This window comes from Hemiscyllium ocellatum, chromosome 29, assembly GCF_020745735.1.
Source record: "Hemiscyllium ocellatum isolate sHemOce1 chromosome 29, sHemOce1.pat.X.cur, whole genome shotgun sequence".
Taxonomy (NCBI): Eukaryota; Metazoa; Chordata; class Chondrichthyes; order Orectolobiformes; family Hemiscylliidae; genus Hemiscyllium; species Hemiscyllium ocellatum.
Window position 1 is genome coordinate 56,012,582 of NC_083429.1, and position 21,556 is coordinate 56,034,137.

General features: G+C 43.6%; 1 protein-coding gene across 3 annotated transcripts; it reads left to right on the forward strand.

Annotated features, from left to right (window-relative positions):
- Positions 1-121: 121 nt before the first annotated feature.
- bud13 (BUD13 homolog) lies at positions 122-20,116 on the forward strand. 3 transcript variants are annotated; one of them, XM_060846647.1, is made up of 11 exons: positions 122-333; positions 1,010-1,103; positions 2,030-2,114; positions 6,687-6,741; positions 7,480-8,213; positions 8,609-8,889; positions 11,686-11,800; positions 14,547-14,685; positions 15,607-15,791; positions 16,762-16,843; positions 19,311-20,116. In XM_060846647.1, the coding sequence occupies exons 1-11, from the start codon at positions 227-229 to the stop codon at positions 19,402-19,404; spliced, it is 1,971 nt and encodes a 656-aa protein (XP_060702630.1). In that variant the 5' UTR covers positions 122-226; the 3' UTR covers positions 19,405-20,116. The 3 variants fall into 3 exon arrangements, with proteins under 3 accessions (XP_060702630.1, XP_060702631.1, XP_060702632.1); XM_060846648.1 differs by lacking the exon at positions 16,762-16,843; XM_060846649.1 differs by lacking the exon at positions 122-333 and having other exon boundaries at positions 1,021-1,103; positions 2,017-2,114.
- Positions 20,117-21,556: the final 1,440 nt, after the last annotated feature.

A 21,556-nucleotide genomic window follows, 5' to 3' on the forward strand; every position in this document is an offset into this window, starting at 1 on the left:
GGGGCGGGGCCGGCGCCGCGAGGGCATGGGGGCGTGACCGTTAGCGCTGTGGGGTGGGATTGGCAGTGCGTGGGGGCGGGGCCGGCAGTGCGTGAGGGGCGGGGCTGTTAGTGTCGGGGGAGCTCGAGGAGAGAGTGGTCAAGACTGAGGCCTAGCGCCGTTAGAGCGGGGCCTGAGGAGCCTCGGGGTCAGTTACCGCGGGGCCCGGGCCTAGGTGTGGGCGGCCATGGCCGGCCTGAGTAAGGAGGAGTACCTGAAGCGGTACCTGAGCGGCGCGGAGCCGGGCCACAAGCGGACCAGGAAAAAGCGGAAAGTGAAGATTAAAGGCGGAGGGTGAGGCCCGCGGAGGGAGCAGCGCAAGCGGCCGGTCTGATCGGGATAGGCCTGAGGCCTGGTTCTCACCTGTGGGTGAGGCCACTGTCCCTCACGCCATAGGCGGCCACAGGGATTCAGGGGCCGGGTCTGATCTTCATCCGCATCCGCATCCGACAATAAATGACCAGCAGATGCTGCAGCTGGTGTCTGCCTGGTATTGTGCCAGCACCGCCTCTGTGTGAGAGAGTGTGTGAGGGGGTGTGGGTGAGTGTGGGGGTGAGTGTGTGTGGGTGTGGGGGTGGGTGTGAGTGAGGGGGTGTGGGTGAGTGAGGGGGTGTGGGTGAGTGTGGGGGTGTGGGTGAGTGTGGGGGTGTGGGTGAGTGTGGGGGTGTGGGGGTGGGTGTGTGGGTGTGGGGGTGTGGGTGAGTGTGGGGGTGGGTGTGTGGGTGTGGGTGAGTGTGGGGGTGTGGGGGTGGGTGTGTGGGTGTGGGGGTGTGGGTGAGTGTGGGGGTGTGGGTGAGTGTGGGGGTGGGTGTGGGGGTGTGGGAGTGGGTGTGTGTGTGAGTGAGTGTGTAATCTGTGGTGGTGTCAGCTTCCCCTTGTTTCCCCCCAGGGGAGGTGTTTCTGTACTAGGTCAGGGACAGTGTTGGGCCTGGGTCTGTCAGTTGAAAGCCTGTGTTTTGTTATATTACAGAATGCGGATTGTGGATGATGATGTGACCTGGAAAAGCCTGGAGAAGGAGAAGGAGAAGGAGGCAGCAGAGGATGAGGATGATGAAGCCCCTGTGGTAGGTGGAACAGGTTATTCAGAGGACTAACTGTCAGCAAATTACTAAAAACTCAACACTGTGACTACTGTTAATGCTGCTGAAGCTACTTCAATAATGACAAGACTTTTTAAATTTAAAGATTGGGAAAGGAGGAAGTACAAAGCTGGGAAAGGTTTACGGTCCAACTGACCAGTCTCTAAAGCTGATCCCAGTTTCTCTAACGCTTGTTGAACACTCTAACTCTCACTTAAGAGCAGAACTGACAGGAGAATTTCTATTAATACAGAAAGTTGTTATACTATAAAATGGGTGGTGGGAACAGGTTTAGAAGTGACTTTCCATTGGAAATTTTATAAATACTCAAAGGGGAAGGTTTTACAGAATAATGAGGGAAAGAGCAAGGATGCAAGACAAAATTAGATAAGTTTTTAATAAACTCAATACAGGTAGAATGAAATAAAAGCTTCTATCTGTACTCTTAGATTCTGTGAGAGGCTGTTGTGGAAAATGTGTGGCTGTGTATTAGGAAATGACTGACCTTAGGGCTGAATTTGAATGCTTTGCTCAGTGTGTTTAGTGGTAACAGTGTATGGGGAGCATCACTGTATGTAATCTTTGGCTTTTTGATAGGTACAGTGAAGAAGGAGTCTTATCCTCTGAACTTGCCCATATGCTGTTTGATGTATTGGATGACAGGGGATGTTTAAAATTATCACTGTATACATTCACTCCATAATGCTGTGCTTTGAACTGTTTGGGTCAAGCTTTGTACCTAAATTTTATGATGAGGCTTTTGGTAATTTGACCTAATGTCATGTGTCAGGATTTATTTGATCACATTCCTGAGAACAATTTGGGGCTCTTTTACTACATGATAGATGCTATGTTAATGCAGATTGTTGTTGTATTATACTTCTGTGTTGATCTCCAGCCTGTTGCTTCAGGTGGCAGAGTTCATTGATGAAAGGCCTGAAATTGTTCAACAAATGGAGGAATTCCGTCTGAGCAATAAGTGGAAAATTTTAGGAGGTAAGTCGTGAAGTGCCATTTTTAAAAAGACTTGGGTTTCATTCTATGCAGTGAATTTTGAATTGCCTGTTGTATTATCAATACGTTAATTGGATGTGAACATGGTTGGATAGGCTAGCATTGTCATTCATCTCATTTCCCTGACAAGCTGGTAGTGAGCTGCTCCTTTGAGCTGATGCAAGTAGTTTGATATATTCCCTCTCACTGGGCTGCTTCATAAGGCAGTTTGGAGTCCACTATGTTGGTGAAGAGCTAGAGGTGCTTTGAGGCCTTAACTGGTTGAGAATGGCAGGTTTCCTTCTCAAAAGGGCATTAGCCAATTGGGATTTTGCAATAATCCACCACTTTCATTTACTTTTTTTGTACTAAATTCTAATTGTCAGTTGCCTTGTTGGGTTTTGAGCTGATTTAATAATCTGACCATATAACCACAGAGCTCTAGTCCACTTGACAGTCATTTGGCAAGTGAAATATAATATGGGGACACAAGAAGATCAAGGTTTGTGCGAAGATTTGTAGCTCGGGTGCTCGTTGTTGTGGTTCTGTTCGCCGAGCTGGAAGTTTTGTTGCAAACGTTTCGTCCCCTGGCTAGGAGACATCATCAGTGCTCTGGATGCCTTATCAACAGATGCCTAAGAGATAGACCACAGAACGAGGACATGCCACAACCAAAAGGACTAGCCACACTACCATACATCAGGAGCGTTTCAGAACTGACAGCCAGACTACTGCGACCCTTAGGACTCATAACGGCACACAAACCAACAGCCACGCTCAGACAACAACTTGCTAGAACAAAGGAGCCAATACCCAACATGAGCAAAACTAATGTAGTTTACAAAATACCATGCAAGGACTGCACAAAACACTATATAGGACAAACAGGAAAACAACTAACAATCCGCATACATGAACATCAACTAGCCACGAAACGACACGACCAGCTATTCCTAGTAGCCACACACTCAGACAACAAGCAACATGAATTCGACTGGGAAAACACTATCATAGGGCAAGCCAGACAGAGAACAGCCAGGGAATTCCTAGAGGCATGGCATTCATCCACAAACTCCATCAACAAACACATCGACCTGGACCCAATATACCAACCACTACAGCGGACAGCTGAAACTGACACCCGGAAGCGGCAAGGACAGACCACTATAAATACCGGAAGAAACATCAAAGAAGCGCTTCGCAGGAGGCTCCAGAGCACTGATGATGTCTCCTAGCCAGGGGACGAAACGTTTGCAACAAAAACTTCCAGCTCGGCGAACAGAACCACAACAACACAAGAAGGTGTCTGTTTTGGGAGGAAGAATAAAAAAAATGTAATTATGTAAATATTACGAGATTGCAGAGCTGAGATGCACAAAGATCTGAGCATCCTAGTACATGAATCTGAAAACATTAACATGAACGTACATCTGCTCATTAGTGAAGTAATGAGAATGTTCTCCATTATCACAAGGCAAAATGAATGCAGAAGCATGGAAATTATGCATCAGTTATACAGAGCACTGGGGAGATCAGGTATAGAATACTGTGTACGGTATTACTTTGGTTCCTGCAGATTGGAAGTTAGTAAATGACACGAGTTAAGAAGAGAGCGAGGGGCAATAGAGAAATGCAGGCTTGTTTGTATTACATCTCAAGGTGGGAAAATGCTGGAATCTGTTATAAAGGTTGTGATAATCTGACATGGCACAGTCAGCATGGATTTGTGAATGGAAAATAAGACAAGGTCAGTTAACAAAATTAAGACACATGGCTAAAGGCTTGGCTAATGTGCAGAGTAAGAATAAATAGATCATTCTCACTGTTGTGGTTCTTTTCGCCGAGCTGGGAATTTGTGTTGCAGATGTTTCGTCCCCTGTCTAGGTGACATCCTCAGTGCTTGGGAGCCTCCTGTGAAGTGCTTCTGTGATGTTTCCTCCGACATTTATAGTATTTGCTTCCGGTTGTCAGTTCCAGCTGTCCGCTGCAGTGGCCACTATATTGGGTCCAGGTCGATGTGCTTATTGATTGAATCTGTGGATGAGTGCCATGCCTCTATGAATTCCCTGGCTGTTCTCTGTTTGGCTTGTCCTATAATAGTAGTGTTGTTTCAGTCAAATTCATGTTGCTTGTCATCTGCATGTGTGGTTACTAAGGATAGCTGGTTGTGTCGTTTCGTGGCTAGTTGGTGTTAATGGATGCGGATCGTTAGCTGTCTTCCTGTTTGTCCTATGGAGTGTTTTGTGCAGTCCTTGCATGGGATTTTGTACACTTCGGATTACTCTTTGGAGGGTTGGTGTGAACTTGTTGGGCCAAAGGGCCTGTTTCCACACTGTAGCGAATCTAATCTAATCTCTGTGGCAAATATACCCTTCCTTAGGAAGGGAATCCAAAATTGCACCGGAAACCCCAGGTACGATCTCATCTCAAGCCCCTGTATATCTGCTACTTCTGCACTCTGATCCGCTTGCAATGAAGGCCAATATACATTTGCTTTCATTGATTGGTATGCAAGGGCACCCAGTCCCTTTAGACATCCACACTTCCTACTCCTTTTTTCACGCCAAAGTGTGTAACTTCACATTTGACTATGTTGTACTGCATCTACTATGTTAACACAAACTCACTCAATTTGTCTAACGCAACTTCTATCCTCCTTACAGCTCTGCCCAGTTTTGTGTAATCAGAAACTTTTAAATGTTCCTTTAGGTTCCCTCATCCAGGTCAGTTATATAAGTTATGAACAGCTGGGGCCCAGGCATTGACCCTGCAGTACGCCAGTCACCACTGCCTGCCACTCAAAACAAAACATCCATGTATTTTCACACTCTGATTCCTGCCTGCCAGCCAGTTTCAATCCACATCAATATATTACCCCCTATGCCAAGTGTATTAACTTTGCCCACTAACCCCTTACGAGGGACTTTATGAAAAGCCTTCAGCAAATTCAAATACATCTCCTCCACTTGCCCTCCTTTATCTATTCTGTTAGTTACATCATCTAAAAATGTCAGTTAGATTTTCTAAGCATAATTTGCCTTTCATAAACTCACGCTGGCTTTGGCCAATCACCAGTTAATGCTTTCCAAATGTTCTGTTATCATGTCTTTTTATATAGACTCAAGCATTTTCCCCACTATTAATGTCAGGCTCACTAGTCAGCTATTTTGCTTTATTTCTCCCTCCTTTCTTGAATAGTGGGTTACATTTCCCACCCTTCATTCTGTAAAAACTGCTCCAGAAGTCTATGGAGATTTGAAAGATGACCATCAATACGTCCAATTGTGGGTAGCAATTGTGCCAAACATTGCAACACTCCCCCTGGCGGCACTGTGCATGTGGCTCTAGTACAAGGATTGAAGAAGTGCCGGAGGAATCCCACCAACTCCTTCTCCTGGTCAATTAGAGAGGAAACAAATTGTGAACAGGCAGCTTGTAGGAGATTCTAAAACGAGGGATCACTGTTTGAAAATAATCATCCACTTAAGGTAGTGATGAGAATCTTTTTCTCACAGCAGTTTGCAAGTTCAAAGTTTGGGAGAAGATTTATAGCTCGGGTGCTCGTTGTTGTGGTTCTGTTCGCCGAGCTGGGAGTTTTTGTTGCAAACGTTTCGTCCCCTTTCTAGGCGAAGTCTTTGGAATGCTGCTTCAGTAGTAAGCAGAAGCAACATGGCTGAACATTATTAAGGCAGAGATACTTAAACTCTTCTAAAGTAAGGGGGGGGGTGAACGGTCACAAAGTGTACGCAAGAAAATGAGATAATTGGAACTGCCAGCAGAGAAGGCTGAAGGGGCAGAGTGGTCTACTCCTAATTTGTATGTTTGTTTGCCACTTGTGTTTATATTATGTTTTTATGGGTGTATAGTTTGCTGACTATTTGTTCCCCCTCTAATTGACCATGAGAAGATGCTGCTGAACCTCCTTCTAGCACTTCTAAAGTCAACACCTACAGCGCTGCAAGGGAGGAAGTTACAAGATTTTTTTCCACTGTTGCCCTACTCCTGTAATTGTATCCCCAGCCTTCCCCAGTCAGTCCTCTGCCTCGAGGTACTGACACATCCCGAAATGCAGAGTCCACAGATATCCTCTGTGCTCCTCCCAATAGATTAGCTTTGTATATCAGATTGAGGAAGTGCATGCTGGCAGGATGCAAAATTTAAAACAGCAGTGGGCACTGATTAGTGCTTGGAAGAAGGAACTCTAAGGACAGTGAGGTTCGTTGCAGTTTGATGCTGTTATCAGTTAACACAGCACTGCTTCTGCAGCTGGAAGCTTTAACTCTGTGGGTCAGTAACATGCTTTTAGGGTTGTTTCAGCATTTAGTAACATGCTGTCTCCTCTGCTATCCATAGTTTGAGAAATTTGTTGTGCCTGTTCTCACTGGAATGAAGTTGTGTCTAATTCAGTGATAATTGAATTGGTAGCTAAGACCAGTTCTTCCCACTACATAAGAGAAAAAGATGGAAACCAGCCCAACCACACCTTTTTAATGATCCTTTGATTTATTTAAAACAAAATACAGAAAAGTGCATTGTTGCATTCATCATTAGCTTTGTGATTTATTTTCTTTAAAGATGCAAACGAAGAATTCCAAGATGCTGATGTGTTCCTACACGCAAGTCAAGATGGGTGAGTACTGTATAACTGTCGGTATGTTATGTGTGTTTGAAGATTCAGGTGCTCACTGTCGCCTTCGCATCTGTATGAAGGAATTTGGTTACAGGCTATATCAAGAAAATGTTTTCAGTTGTAGGGCATACTAGAACCAGGGGGAGTATAATTTAAAAACAGTCACTAAAATTTCCAAATGAGAAGCCAGAAGAAATTTCTTTACTCAGTGAGTGGTGCAAATGTGAACCTTGGACTGGCTGAGATGAAAAGCAGGGAAATGTCTAAGGGGAATCTGGGTAATGGAGACAGGAATAGAAGGATATTTGTTGCGATTTGATGAAGAGGGGTGAGAAGAAATGGAATACTAATATTGGCATTGACTAGTGGGGCCAAGTGGCCAGTTGTATTATATATACTTTTAATCAACCTGTTCAGACAGATAATTACACAACTCTGGAGCAAGTAGGGCTTGAACCCAGATCTCATGGGCAAGCAGTAAGGACACCACCACTGTATCACAAGAATCCTTCAGGTTGTATTGTAGAGTTTAGCAAATTCTCTATTTGGGGTGATTAATCTATTGTTTCTGGTCTCTGTGGATGTGCCTTGTAGTTTCTATTTGGAATCTTTCCCAACTGATTTTACCAGATTGAGGGAAGCTAAAATAAAAGCTATAATATTTCTGATTATTGAACTTGTAGGTTTTAATTTGTGCTTTTTATTTTGATAAACTGACGTGTTCTTTATTTTCTTTAGCTTGATAACAGGTTCTGAGTTGGCACAAAGAAAAAAGATTGAAACTGATTCTCAGGTTTCTGAGAGAAAAACAAGGAGAATTTCCCCTGACCTTTCACCTCCCAGGAGGGGTCGCCATGATTCTCCTGATCTTTCACCTCCCAGGAGGGGTCGCCATGATTCTCCTGATCTTTCACCTCCCAGGAGGGGTCGCCACGATTCTCCTGATCCTTCACCTCCCAGGAGGGGTCGCCACGATTCTCCTGACCTTTCACCTCCCAGGAGGGGTCGCCACGATTCTCCTGATCCTTCACCTCCCAGGAGGGGTCGCCACGATTCTCCTGACCTTTCACCTCCCAGGAGGGGTCGCCACGATTCTCCTGATCTTTCACCTCCTAGGAGAGGTCGCCATGATTCTCCTGACCTTTCACCTCCCAGGAGGGGTCGCCATGATTCTCCTGATCTTTCACCTCCCAGGAGGGGTCGCCACGGTTCTCTTGACCTTTCACCTCCCAGAAAACTTTCTAAAAACACAGAGAAATGTATCAAATCTACAGACTTGCCTCCTAGAAGAACTCGTAGTAGTTCCCCTGACTTATCACCAGCTCGTTGTAAACGCCATGACTCCTCAGATTCCTCGTCAGCTGGGAATGCTGCACACTCTTCTGACTCTGACTTGTCTCCTCCTCGGAAAAGACAAAGTAGTTCCTTAGATTCGCAAACAGCTGCAGGAAGGAGGGGAGCTAACGCACAAGGTATCTGAGTATTAGCAAGTCCCTGGTGAGGCTTTCTGACTTGGCAATAATTGTTTGGAAAGTTTGGGGTGCTGCATCATTGATTTTTACTGAGGGAGGTTATTCAGTCTGTTGTATCTATGAGGACTCTTTGCGAGGGCTATCCTATTAGTTTCACAATCTTGACAGTTTTGTAAAACATCCAAAATTGGAGTAGGAATAGACATTTCAACATCTTGACCCTACTCAGATCACATTTGTTGTTAAAAATTATGTAAATGTTCTATAGAAATGAAATTGGAAATGAAATACTTTGTGTTGATGATGCGGGGTGCTGTTAATCTGCTTGCTACTTTAGCAGCATTTCTAAGTAAAGGACTTAAAACATTTATTCTTTGGCAAATTTTCCTGCCCAGGTTTGTCCCCCAGCAAACAAAAGAATAGGAGAACCACTAGGTCTCCAAGGAGATGGCAGCACCCTGATTCTGACCTTTCACCTCCACGAAAGAGGGGTCAGCGTTCTTCTGACTCTGACTTGTCACCACCACGGAGGAAGAGGCCAGGGGTAGCTGATACGGAATATACGCTCTGCTCAGACGGCTCTGAGCTGTCACCTGCTCGGCACGGCCTGCCTTCCAGTAAGCTGGCTTCCTCGAGGAGACAAGGGGCCAGTTGGGACATGAGTCCAAGCAGAAAGGTAAGTGGTTGGGAGCAGCGAGCAACTTGTCAACTGATAAGCGGTTCGAGTCATGCAGCATGGAAACAAACCTTTCAGTCCAACCAGTCCATGCTGACCATGTTTCCAAACTAAATTACTCCCACCCATCCGTGTTTGGCCCATATTCCTCCAATCCTTTTGAGTTTAAATGTTACTATCCCTGCACCCACTTTCTCTGGCAGTTCATTCTAAACACGAGCCACTCTTTTTCTAAATAAAAATGTTTCCCTCATGTCCTTTATAAATTCTTCACTCACTTAAAAATATGCCCCCTAGATTTGAACCCCACCCTAGGGAAAAGACCTTTGTCATTCATTATATCCGTGCCCCTCATGATTTTATAAACTTCTAAGGTCACTCTCTGAAGAGTTGAGGTTTCACAGGAAATTATGAGGAAAACCGCTGTAAACAGAAACTGCAAATGTGGTCTCAGTTAGCATAGACCTTCGCATTCTCAACATGTTTTCTACGAAGTATCTTTGGGTGTTTTATCAAACTGATGGGATTTGGAGGCAAGTTCCTGTGGAATAGATAGATTTGATCCTCAAAACCAAGTAAACTGTTGTCCTCAATAGATCAGTGCTGATGCCATCAGTGTATTTTACTGAGGCAGAGGTTTATTTATCAACAAAAGGACTGTGTTCATAAATATTTGTCTAGTTGCTTTAGTTTTCTTCCTTACTTTGTCAGAACTATTCTTCATATGACTGGTTCTCTTCCCTTAACCTAGGGACTCTCCATTGCCATGTACCTGTTTCTAATTTAAATTTAATTGAATGAGATTTACGAGTCCATCTTAAGTACAAAGATACCTAGGTACTGAATCTTAGTTACAAGCAGAAAATAAGGAATTTGAATGATGGTCACTAGATTCAGGGATGAAACATTTTAAAATGTATTTATGCTACACTTCGCCTTGATCCCTCGGTGACAACGCATCCTCAAGGCTGTGACAAAGCAGTCAAAATTGTTGTTGTTGCGAGGTTTGTGAATTGTTGTATTTGTCGTTTGCTTTTTTGTAATGTTTAAATGTTGTGTGGTTGACAATTTAGATAGAATGCTATTGGTTCGTTGTTGGATTCTCCCTCAGTCTGGAAGCTAAGCTCTGCTATTGTCAATAACTGGGGATTAAACGGGATTACTGCATTAAACCTTATAGGCCCAGTTCATTTCTCCACGCTCCCAGTCCTTAGTTTATCCATCCTGAAGACTGTTCATGACAGTTAAAGCTGCCTTTTGGAAGATTAAACACATCTGTTTAGGAAAGAGAAGGGTGACCTGACCGCAATTATCAAAATGGTTGCTAAGGGAGACTGAGTGATGAGGTTCGACTTGTGTACAAGGCCAAAGCCACGGGCCGTAAATAAGTCAGTCACTAATATATCCAATAATGTATTTAGTAGAAAATCTTTACCCTGAGACTGATGAGAATATGGAACCCGCTCCCATCTGAGCTGAATTGTTTCAGTCCTTGTAAGGAGAAGCTACATAAATATAAAGGTATGTTGTTGGACTGACTGTTAAAAGCAGTGCAGTATAGCTGAATAAACACCAGCAAGGATCTGCCAAGCCAAGTGGTTGATTTTGGTACAGGAAATTCGGTATATTTTTGCAAAGTGGACTTAAAATGTTTATAAGGGTTTCAGATCAAATCAAAGATGCTTTATGATGCCGAGTTACCCTCCTAAATTATTTGAGTTTCTTTTTATGTCCATTACTCTCAAACAACATACTTCTAGTGACTGTAGGACGAGAAGAAATAGGGCCGGTAAAGGCCATTTTGCCCTGCAAGATTGCCCCACCATTCTGTAAGATGAAGATTGATCCAACTTTCTTCACGTCTACCCTCCTGCCCTTCACTCATGACCTTTGATTCCTCAACTGATCAAGAATCTTAAATATACATAAGAAATCTGCCCCCGCAGCTCTCTGTGATAAGGAGTTCCACAGGCATTTCACTCTCAGAAGAAATTTCACATCACCTTAGTTTTAAATTAGTATCCCTTTATTCTGAAACTATGACTTCTTGTCCTAGACTCTTCACCGAAGTGAAATATCTTTTCTGCATTTACTCTGTCAAGCCCCTTAATCAAATATTTTCAATGAAATCATCTCTCATTCTTCTGAAGTCCAATGAGTAGGGTCCAACCTGTTAAATCTTTGCTCATAAGACAGTGCCTCTGTCCTGGGGGTCATCCCAGTGAACCTTCTCTGAATTACCTCCAGTGAAATACGATCTTCCCTTAAATAGGGGGACCAAACCTCTCGCAGTACTCTACATGTGATCTCGCCAGCACCTAGTACAGTTTCAGTAAGTCTTCCCTACCATTATATTCTAAACCTCTTGAAATAAGAGCCAACATTCCATGAGCTGCCTTGATTACCTGCTGCACCTGTATGCTAGTTGTCTCCCCAATTCACCTTGTGTTGCAGCTTTCTCCAGTTTTCTTCCATTTTCTTCTGTCCTTACTTCCAAAATGAGCAACTTCACATTTTCCCACATTATACTCCACTTGCCAACTTCTTGCCCATTCACTTAATCTATCAATAACTCTCTGGGAACGCCTTGTATCCATCTCACAACTTGGCTTTCCACATATTTTTGTGTCATTTGCAAATTAAGATCAGGGAGTTGATGGAGCATGGAGGTGCTGGCATTGAATCAGTGGCTCATTGTTAAGACACGACGGTCTTGGTCTTGTGTTTTCATAAATAAACCCAAAAACAGATTTGTGAAATTTTAATGGACTGACAATTTTTAAAAATGTGTTTCAGTCACAAGGGAATGAGATGCTTTCGGGGGGTCAGACTGGTCTGATATCAACAGAGATTCTGAGGAAAGAGAAAGAACACCGGAGGCAAAGGGAGCGAGCAGCGGATTGTTTCGCAGGTATTGACTGAGCTCAAGGCCATCCCCACAGGCACACGGTTACACCCTCCTGTGTTCTTCTTTCCCCTGATGATTCTTCCTGTCTGGACCTCCCTATCTCTGCATGTCCCCCTCCCCCAGCATTCAACACCTACCTCATCCTCTTGGATTCTTACTTTGTATGTTTTGAAGTTGAGTAGTATCTGCTGGATATTCAGCCTTGGAAGTAATCATCCTGCGTGTTAACAAAGAGCCTGATTGACATAATTAAGACTAACAATAGCTCCAGTATAGAATCATACTGTACAGAAGAGACCCTTCAACCCGTCGGGTTTGTACTGCCAAAGATGCACTAACTCTGCAGTCACGCGAGCGTAAGTGTGATGACATTTTAAATGCTTGTCTGTGTATTTTTTTTATAAAGGTTGGGAGATTGCATGCTTCATCTATCCACTCAGCCAGTGTATTCCACACCCCCACTGTGAGAACCTTTGCTCAAGTTCCCTTGAAACCTCCTGCCTTTCCCCTTAAAATTATGCTGCCTTGTTATTGACCCTTCAACTAAGGGGCACAGCTGCTTTCTGGCCACCCTGCCTGTGCCCCTCCTAATCTTCAATCAGTTCCCTCTCAAACTTCTTGCTCGAAAGAAGAAAAACCTCAGTCTATCCAGCATCTCTTTGTAGCCAAGCTGCTTCATCCCAGGCAACTTCTGGTGAACCTCCTTTACACCCCGTCTAATGCAATCACATCCCGTACTACAGTGACCAGAACGGCATGCAGTATTTCAAAGTTGGCCAAACCAGATTTTGTACAGCTCCATTATAACCTCCATGCTTCTATAATCTGTGCCCTGATTGATAATGACAGTGTCTTAAACACCTTCTTAAGTACCCTATTGACCTGTCCTGTTGCCTTCAGGGACCTGTGGACAGGCACCCCGAAATCAGTTTGTTCTTCTGACCTTTCCAGCTCTTCTGTTCAATAATTGTCCTTCCCTGACAGCACAGGCTGGGTGAGACTGCCTGATATCACCTAGGAATTTTGCCTAACCCACTAACACTGTTGGTTAGGCAAATCTTGCATAGAGGTGTAAGCAGTGTTTAGAAGTTTACTGAAACATTAAATAACAATTGTGAGAACAATTAAAGACATCAGAAGGACACGGCCAGGTTTGTGGAATGGCCAGAGAAGAAGCAGTTGCAATTTAAAGTTGCAAAAGTGTAAGAGGGAGAACAGGAATGTGTGCGTGGAAGAAATAAGCTGAAGGATTGGAAAGACAAAGAACTTTACTGGTTTAAATCAGTAATGTTTTAGAAAGTGTGAATGCAGCTTGAAGTCTTGCAAAAAGCCAATGCAATGTGTACCTTATATTCAAGAAGATTGAGGTAATAAAAAATCTTGTCCGAGCCATGAATAGGACACAGTTAATTTGCAGCCCTGAAGACTGTTCTCACAGGAGCAGAGGAATGAGGAGATTTAACGATGGGTATGAAGCTGAAGAGGGTTGCATTAGTAAATTAAGTTTCTCCTCAGGTGGGGGATATCAGTAGTGAGGGGTGATTTGTGTAAAACCATGACAAAGGTGAAGGGCTGACTGTGAGTTTAATAAGGTATATGGGATCCTGAGCTTTAGAAATAGAGGGGCAATTAAATACAAAAACCAAGGGGCTTATGTCTTAGTACCTTCTTAATGCATTACTTTCACCTCACCTGAATATTATGTGAAGTTATGGCGCAGCATTTTGACAAGACTTTGACTAGTGGAGGAAGGATACACCAGAATAGTTTGGGGAGTGAAGCATGTGGCTAGATTGGTGAGGATGGAGCTGTTCTCTATGGGGAACATAGGAGAAGAGGAAATTTAAATAGAGATATTCCAAATCATCAGGGTTCTGTCAGAGAAGGCAGAGATAACCAGTTCCCATTGGTGAATGTGAACCACGATACAGCAATGAAAGTTAATTGATAAAAGCACCAAAGGGGAAAAGCTTTTTAATGCAACCAGTAGTTAGGCCCAGGAATGTACTGACTGAACTTCAATGGAGGTAGATCACATCCTGACTTTCAAGAGAGAATTGGATAATTTTCTGAAAACAAAGAATGTCCACCATTTTAAGGAAAGGGTTGGGATGGGATTATCCGAGTGGCTGGACAAGGTTTTGATAGGCCAAATGGCCACCACCTATTCTGTATCCATTTTATGCTTTTAAAAAGGAATGGAAAGGATGTTGGAAGACATTTATATACACAGGAGTGTTCAATATTTCACAGAATGAGGCAGGGTCTTTTATGAGAAAATTGGAGGTGTCATTTTAGCTAAGTGAAATCAAATACCTGTTCAGGAGTAATGTGAATAATGGGAGCTCTGAAAGTTGTTTTACACAAGGGTTGCAGGAAAAGACCTGAAATTTTCATAGGCAAGTTAAACTTGGTGGTAATGAAGTAAGTGTGTATTTGCTGGAAGTTGGCCAGTCCCGTTTACTCGTTGTGACTTTACGTTGTTGCTTCACACTAGCTGCTGTGGGAAAATGTGATTGTGTGTTGATAATGCCCCTAAAAAGGGGAGCGATGGACAGCTGCCACCCCTGTTACCCCAGAACAACCTGGGCTATATTTTCCCTACGCCCATTGAACCGTTTCACTGCTGCTGTCTGCTCCATCCCATGACAGTAACTAACAATGTGAAATCCCTCCGAATGAGGGTTTTGGATATTTGCCAAGGCCACTGTCTGATGATGCTGAAATCTTTTCTTCTTCTGCTTTGAAGATGACTCTAGGCATGCTACTACTGTCTTCCGAGACAAATCAGGAAAAAAGAGGGACTTAGACCAGGAGAGAATTCTGCATAAAAAGAAGGAAGAGGAGAAAGCAGCAAAGCAAGAAAAATACGCCCAGTGGGGCAAAGGGTGAGAGTAAGAGAGCACGTAATCTGAGCTGTGGGCAACTCTGGGAAAATTGAACTGTGATCGAGTTTTCCTGTTACAGACTGAACACCACTGGTCCAATCAGAGAAGTGCCTTATCAAACGCCTTACTAAAATCCATATACACCACATCTACCGCTTTACCCTCGTCCACTTCCTTAGTCGTCACCTCAAAGAATTCAATAAGGTTTGTGAGGCACGACCTGCCCTTCACAAAACCATGCTGACTATCCTTGATCACATTATTCCTATCCAGATGTTCATAAATCCTATCCCTTACAATTCTCTCTAAGACTTTGCCCACAACAGAAGTGAGACTCATCGGCCTATAGTTACTAGAGTTATCCCTACTCTCCTTCTTGAACAAGGGAACCACATTTGCTATCCTCCAGTCTTCTGGCACTATTCCTGTAGACAAAGAGGACGTAAAAATCAAGGCCAATGGCTCTGCAATCTCCTCCCTTGCTTCCCAGAGAATCCTAGGATAAATGCCATCAGGCCCAGGGGACTTATCTATTTTCACCCTTTCCAGAATTTCCAACACCTCTTCCCTACATACCTCAAAGCCATCCATTCTAATTAATTGTGACTCAATATTCACAATGTTGGGTTTCTTCTTGGATCCTATCTCTTCCCAATTCATTCACACCCCAACCCCTTCCAAACCATTTCATTTTGCTGTTTATCCACCTCAGCCAAAGAGCAATGCCCTGATCTTTCCCCTAAATCTGGCACTATATCACCCCCCACCTTGCGCTCTCTGTCCCCCTCACCACCCTCGCTGTCTTTGACCCCTCCCCACCCTCGCTCGTTCTGTCCCCCTCCCCCACCTCGCTGTCTCTGTCCCCCTCCCCACCTCGTGCTCTCTGTCCCCTCCCCCCTCACTCTCTGATCTCTGTTCCAGAGTGGCTCAGGAAGAGCAGCAGAGAAAGAATGTCCAGGATGCTCTTCACGAGATGCAGAAACCGCTTGCTCGGCACATCGATGATGAGGACCTGGATCGCTTCCTCCGTGAGAAACTGCGAGATGGAGACCCAATGGCTGGCCTACTCGGGAAGAAGAAGGAGAAAGAAGCCAAAAATAAAAATGGTGCGTCGGTGTTTTGGTTATTCACACATGGGATGAGGGTATCTCTGGCCAGGCCAGCATTTATTGCCCATCCTTAGTTGCCCAGGGGGCAGTTAAGAGTCAACCACATTGCTGTGGATCTGGAGTCACGTGTGTGGGCTAGACTGGGTAAGGATGACACTTTCCTTCCTCAAGGACATTGGAAAAACCCATCTGGTTCACTAACAATCATCAATGGATTCACGGTCATCATTAGATTCTTAATTCCAGATTTTACTGAGTTCAAATTACACCATCTGCCGTGATGGAATTCGAACCCCAGATCCCCAACACATTACTTGGGTCTCTGAATTAACAGAGTCTAGATTAGAGTGGTGCTGGATAAGCACAGCAGGTCAGGCAGCATCAGAGGAGTAGGAAAATCGACGTTTCGGGCAAAAGGTCTTTTCCAGCACTACTCTAATAAAGACTCTGGTTTCCAGCGTCTACGGTCCTCACGTTTGCCTCTCTGGATTTACAGCGATAATACTGCTAGGCCATTGCCTTCCCCTGACCACTGTATCGTGACCCTGCAACCGCTCCAAACAGATTTAGTCTCCAATCTGCCTATCGCTAGGATGGTGTCGACAGGTAAACACATTGCCAACATGGCTGCCACATTGTACTGTCTCAGGATGTGGTGTAATCAATGGGTGTGGAGGTGGGCTTTTGGACATGGTATTGTCCAAGCATGTGGGATGGGGTGGATTTGGGCATGGTGCAGTCTGACAGTGCAGGGAGGGCTGGGGGTTTTAGACATGATACTGTCCAAGGGCCTAGGGTTGGCGTGAGGGATAGTTTAGACATGATGCAGTCTGTAGATATGGAGAAGACTGGAGGTGTTAGACATGGTACTGTCCAAGGGTGGTGGGGGGCTGGATTTTAGGTATGGTACTTTACTGAGTACAGGGCTGGGACAGTTTCTTGTTAAATGAGTCTAATTACTTTACAGCGAGACCAGTGTATAGTGGCCCTGCGCCCCCTCCAAACAGGTTTAATCTCCAACCTGGATATCGCTGGGATGGTGTCGACAGGTAACAGTACAACTTTTAACTTTTAAAAGTGCAGTAAAATGTAGGATGGAGTATTGTGTCATTCCAAATTAAACAAATTGTTGTGGTCAGTCTTTCTGAACAGGTCCAGCAGGAATTGCTCCAGAAATGTCTGATGGGCTGAAGGATCAGAATGTAGCTGGAAGTTACTGAATTAGAAGGGTAATGATAAAAATGGTAAAGATCTCCTGAAACAGCAAGGGATCAGGCACGGAGGAGGTCAATAGAGTCGAGGTTTTGATTTAGCCTTCCACAGGACGTGCCTGTCATGGTAATGTTCACTGTAAGCTGCATGGCCCTGTCCGTGCTCAGTGATTGACAGAGCGTACCCTGACGTCCGGTTCCTGATGCTGCTGCAGTGTGCAGACCTCAGAATGCAACACAATGACAGGAAATGTCAGGAGGATGGAGGTTGCTTGCAAGGTCAGCATTCATTGCTAACGCCTTACTGCCCTTGAATTGAACGGCAGTAAATAGTTAACTACCTTCCTTGGGAAGGGGTTGCATGTAGACTGAAAATGTGTTGCTGGAAAAGCGCAGCAGGTCAGGCAGCATCCAAGGAACAGGAAATTCGACGTTTCGGGCATAAGCCCTTCATCAGGGCTTATGCCTGAAACGTCGAATTTCCTGTTCCTTGGATGCTGCCTGACCTGCTGCGCTTTTCCAGCAACACATTTTCAGCTCTGATTCCAGCATCTGCAGACCTCACGTTTTCCTTGCATGTAGACTGACAATTTCTTCTCGAGGATGTTAGTGACCCAGATAGGTTTTTATGGTCATCATCAGTAGTTATCATGGTTACCATTTTTCCATTCCACTAATTCAATTCATTTAAACTTGATTCCACCCTCATTTGTGGTACACCGATTGGATCACCCATGGAAGTTGAGAACAATGGAAAGCAGAATGTGAGAGAGAATGGGTCCGTGTTTTCGGAATGTGTCCATAAACTGTGAAGCAGGCAGTTCCTCTGCAGCACCTAGCCCCAGGGACTGCTCTGGCTTGTATAAGACCACAATATTGCAGATGTCTGCCTTGTGACATGTTCGTCGAGGTGACCTCTGAGCTCAAATTCAATCTCCGTTTTGAAGGGGGTTATCAGCAGCTGCAGCTGGGTAGTGTTGAACCTGTGACTAAGACCTTTCATTTCAATGTACTGCCAAAAATGTGAGAGTTGAGGAGTAGTTATTCATCTGATCCTGCCTGCAGGTTACACTTTAAGCTTGGTTTAAACACACTAACTGTTCATTCAGCAGCCTAGTTAACCATGGCATGAGCTTGTTTTAATCTTGATCTAGACATAGCTTCAATTGGAAACGTATGTGAAATCACTGAGTTGTCACTGATGCGTAGTCTTAGCCAGCTTAACAGCCCATTATAGTGACCTAGAGGGTGTAGGAATGACTCTATCTGAAACATTGGCAGGTGGCAGGACAGCAGTTGATAATGTTTATCAGAAGCTAAAATCTCCAGCTCGTCTCATTTCAGTTTGTAATGAGCTTACAACAAGAAATGTCTCTAGTTCAGCATGATTTATAATTTCAGTTGTTTCCTGATTTTGTAATGTGTAATTTAATTAACAGCCTAATTGTGTGCAGTGGCCTTTATCAAACAATAACCAAAGTGTGATCACGTTCCGTATGCTTAACGAGGAGAATTGTGAAGCAACTACTGATTCAGATGTAGGGAAAATTGCTGTCAGTGTAATAATCACACAGCTTGTCCCCAATCAACCAAGCAAATCTGTTTATGGGTTTTTAATAAAAGACCAGTTGGAAGAGTTCAAAATACAGTTTGAATCAATTGAAATAAATCTATATCCCTCAAGGGCAAGGGCACTACCTACCAAAGAGAAAGCCAAAACCAAAAAAAAATACGCAAGGTAGATTTTAGAAAATAGAACAAATTTAAAGAGCAGCAGTGGTTGACAAAACAGGTGCCAAAAGATATAAAAAGTGATCCAGGGTATGAAAAGTAACACAAAAAACCTTTACTGTTGGTAAGGAGTACTGTGGATCCTTGAAAATGATCATGCTGATTGAGTTCAGTTGAAAGACAATCCTGGAAGCTATGAATATTCTCTCACACGGCCCAGGTCTCTCTAGGCAAGAGGAACTTGTCCAGACTTTGCATCTAGATAACCTAACTGTAAAAATGATATATATAAACTGGAATTGCTGGAGAAACTCAGTGGGTCTGGCAGTGTCTATGGAGAGAAAACAGTTAGTGTTTCAGGTCCAATGACCCTTCAGAACTGGACCCAAAATATTCTCTGCTTCTCTCACCATAGATGCTGCCAGACCTGCTGACTTTCTGCAGCAATTTGTTTTTTTTCAAATTTACAACATCTGCAGTCCTCTATTTTAGTGTGAAAAATTATATTTAGTCATGTGTTATAATGTATCTGATCATACTACACCCATAAAAGAACTTTGTTTTAAACTTTCAGATCGAATGGCTTTGAACAGAAACGTTATGCGAGATTGGCAGATAAGAAGGCTGTGCAGGAGATTGCATACAAATGGAGTGTGGAGGATATGTAAACTGCTGATCGAGATTCGGGGTCATGCACACTCCTTCAGACTGAGATCCTGAGACTCTCTGCAGAATGAGATGTACAAAACCTTCACTGAAACTCTGGGGTCTGAATATCTGGGAACAATTATGATGAAAATCTTTTTACTCTTGTTAACATTCTGTTGTTTTTGAATACAAAGTTTGTACTGTATGGGTAAAGTCTGTTCTGAGATTGGTCATTTTGATCATTTATCATTCAGACAGTGAATACCTGTGGTTCTAATTGAGTAGGCAATTCATGTCAGATGCTCTCTCTCTCTTCTCCTTCCCCTGTCACCAATATTCTATTCGATACTCTGCTGCCATTATTTCCAAATCTGAATTTATTTTGGAATTTATTTGAATTTAAGTTTTTAATATTTTGTGGCTGAAAATCTGAATGTTTTAACATTCTCTAGTCATTCTCTTGAATGCTGAGATCAATTTTGTTCCTTTTTTAATAAGTGGAAGCAAATCAGTAAAATGTTTTTTGGAAGTATGTTTGAAAACAAGGACATTAGACTGTTTGCCATGTTTCGATATAACTTGATGACTTGTACTGTCAGTGAGGGCACTTGATTCTACTTCCAGAACATGCTCCCCGCTTCCTCTTAGCTGCTGTTTGAAAATCCACCATTGTCTTTGTTATCTCAAGACTCGACTATACCAACAGCTCACTTAAACTTAATATTAACCAAAGGTCTGCTGCCTGTGTCCTAACTAAGCAGGTTCTATTTACTGCCCTGTGTTGGTACCCAGTTGAAAGCCTTATGCCTGTTTCTATATCCATTTGTTGCCTCACTTCTGTGTTATTGTAACGTCCTCCAGTAACTCTGAAAGATCCCAACTTCTCAGAATGATCCCTTAGTCATTGTCAGTTTTTATTACTCCTCATTTGTGGCTACATCATCAACTCTCTGGGCTTTACGCTCTGAAGTTCCCTTTGTAAACCTTTCTTTTTCTGCACTACAGATTTTTCTCAAAACAATCTTTATTGACCCCAGTGCTAAGTGTAGCCATTACATTTCCTGGTCTATATTGATGTTCCAGTCTGAGTTGTTTCAGCGCATAGTTTAAAAATTTGCAGATGACACAACTTGGAAATATTTTGAACTTTGAGGGACAGTTATAGATTTCAAACCGGCATCGGCAGTATGGTGGGATGGGTAGAAATGTGGCAGATCAATCACTTAATTCTTCTCCAATTAAGTTTTATTTTGAAGAGGCTTTATCAAACAAAGGGTACAATTCTCATTGAGGATTGTGTGAATTCAGGGACCACATGCAGACATGGTTTAAAGTGGCAGGATAGGTTGAGAACTTGATGCAGAAGGTGCTTTGGGGCCCTACCTTTATAAAGATAAGCAGAGAGTACAGAACCAAAGAAGTTATATTGAATGTTTATAAAACACTGGGTCAATGTCAGTTAGTAATTTGCATCCAGTTCTGCAGACCACACTTCCGGAAGGATTAGAATGTTGGACAGGGTGTAGAGAAGATTAATGTGAGTAGTTCCAGGGTTGACATTTGTTATGTTGATAGTTTGGAGAAGCTGCTACTGTTTGAGAGATTTGACAGAAGCGCTCAAAATTGAGGGTTCTAAACAAGGGGAAACTTTCCTTTGGTGGTAGGGTTGAAAGTAAGAGACCAATGAGTTACGGTGATTGGCAGCATGAGGAAAACCCCCTCTTCACAGTGAAGGCAATAGCGTCAGGGCTGGCTCTTTCAGGTGAGTGTGATGTTTATCTGAAGAGCCACAGGAAGAGGACGGAGACTGGGGAAAGGGATGAATTGTAGCTACAGAGAGCTGATGCTGAGTATGACGCCACATAAAACTGATCTCTTCTGTCTGCCCTTGGTCCATATCCCTCCATTCTTTACATAGTCATGTGTTTGTCGTAAAGTCCCTTAAATGCGTTTATCGTATCGGCTTCCACCACCACCCTAGCAGCGCATTGCTGAATCCTACCACTCTGTGTAAAAAGACTTGCCCCTCACATCTGCTACTTCTCTGCTCATATCTGCAGCTGATCTATATCCCGCTGCATTCTTTGACAACCTTCTACACTATCCACAACTCCACCGATGTTCGTATTGTCTGCAAACATACTAACCCACCCAGCTATATTTTCATCCAAG

Excerpts from the sequence above, each read along its gene's own strand:
- bud13 (XM_060846647.1), top strand. The coding sequence starts at position 227 with ATGGCCGGCCTGAGTAAGGAGGAGTACCTGAAGCGGTACCTGAGCGGC. Across the intron at positions 334-1,009 it reads GTGAAGATTAAAGGCGGAGG|AATGCGGATTGTGGATGATG; the intron begins GTGAGGCCCGCG and ends GTTATATTACAG. Across the intron at positions 16,844-19,310 it reads CGCTGGGATGGTGTCGACAG|ATCGAATGGCTTTGAACAGA; the intron begins GTAACAGTACAA and ends TTAAACTTTCAG.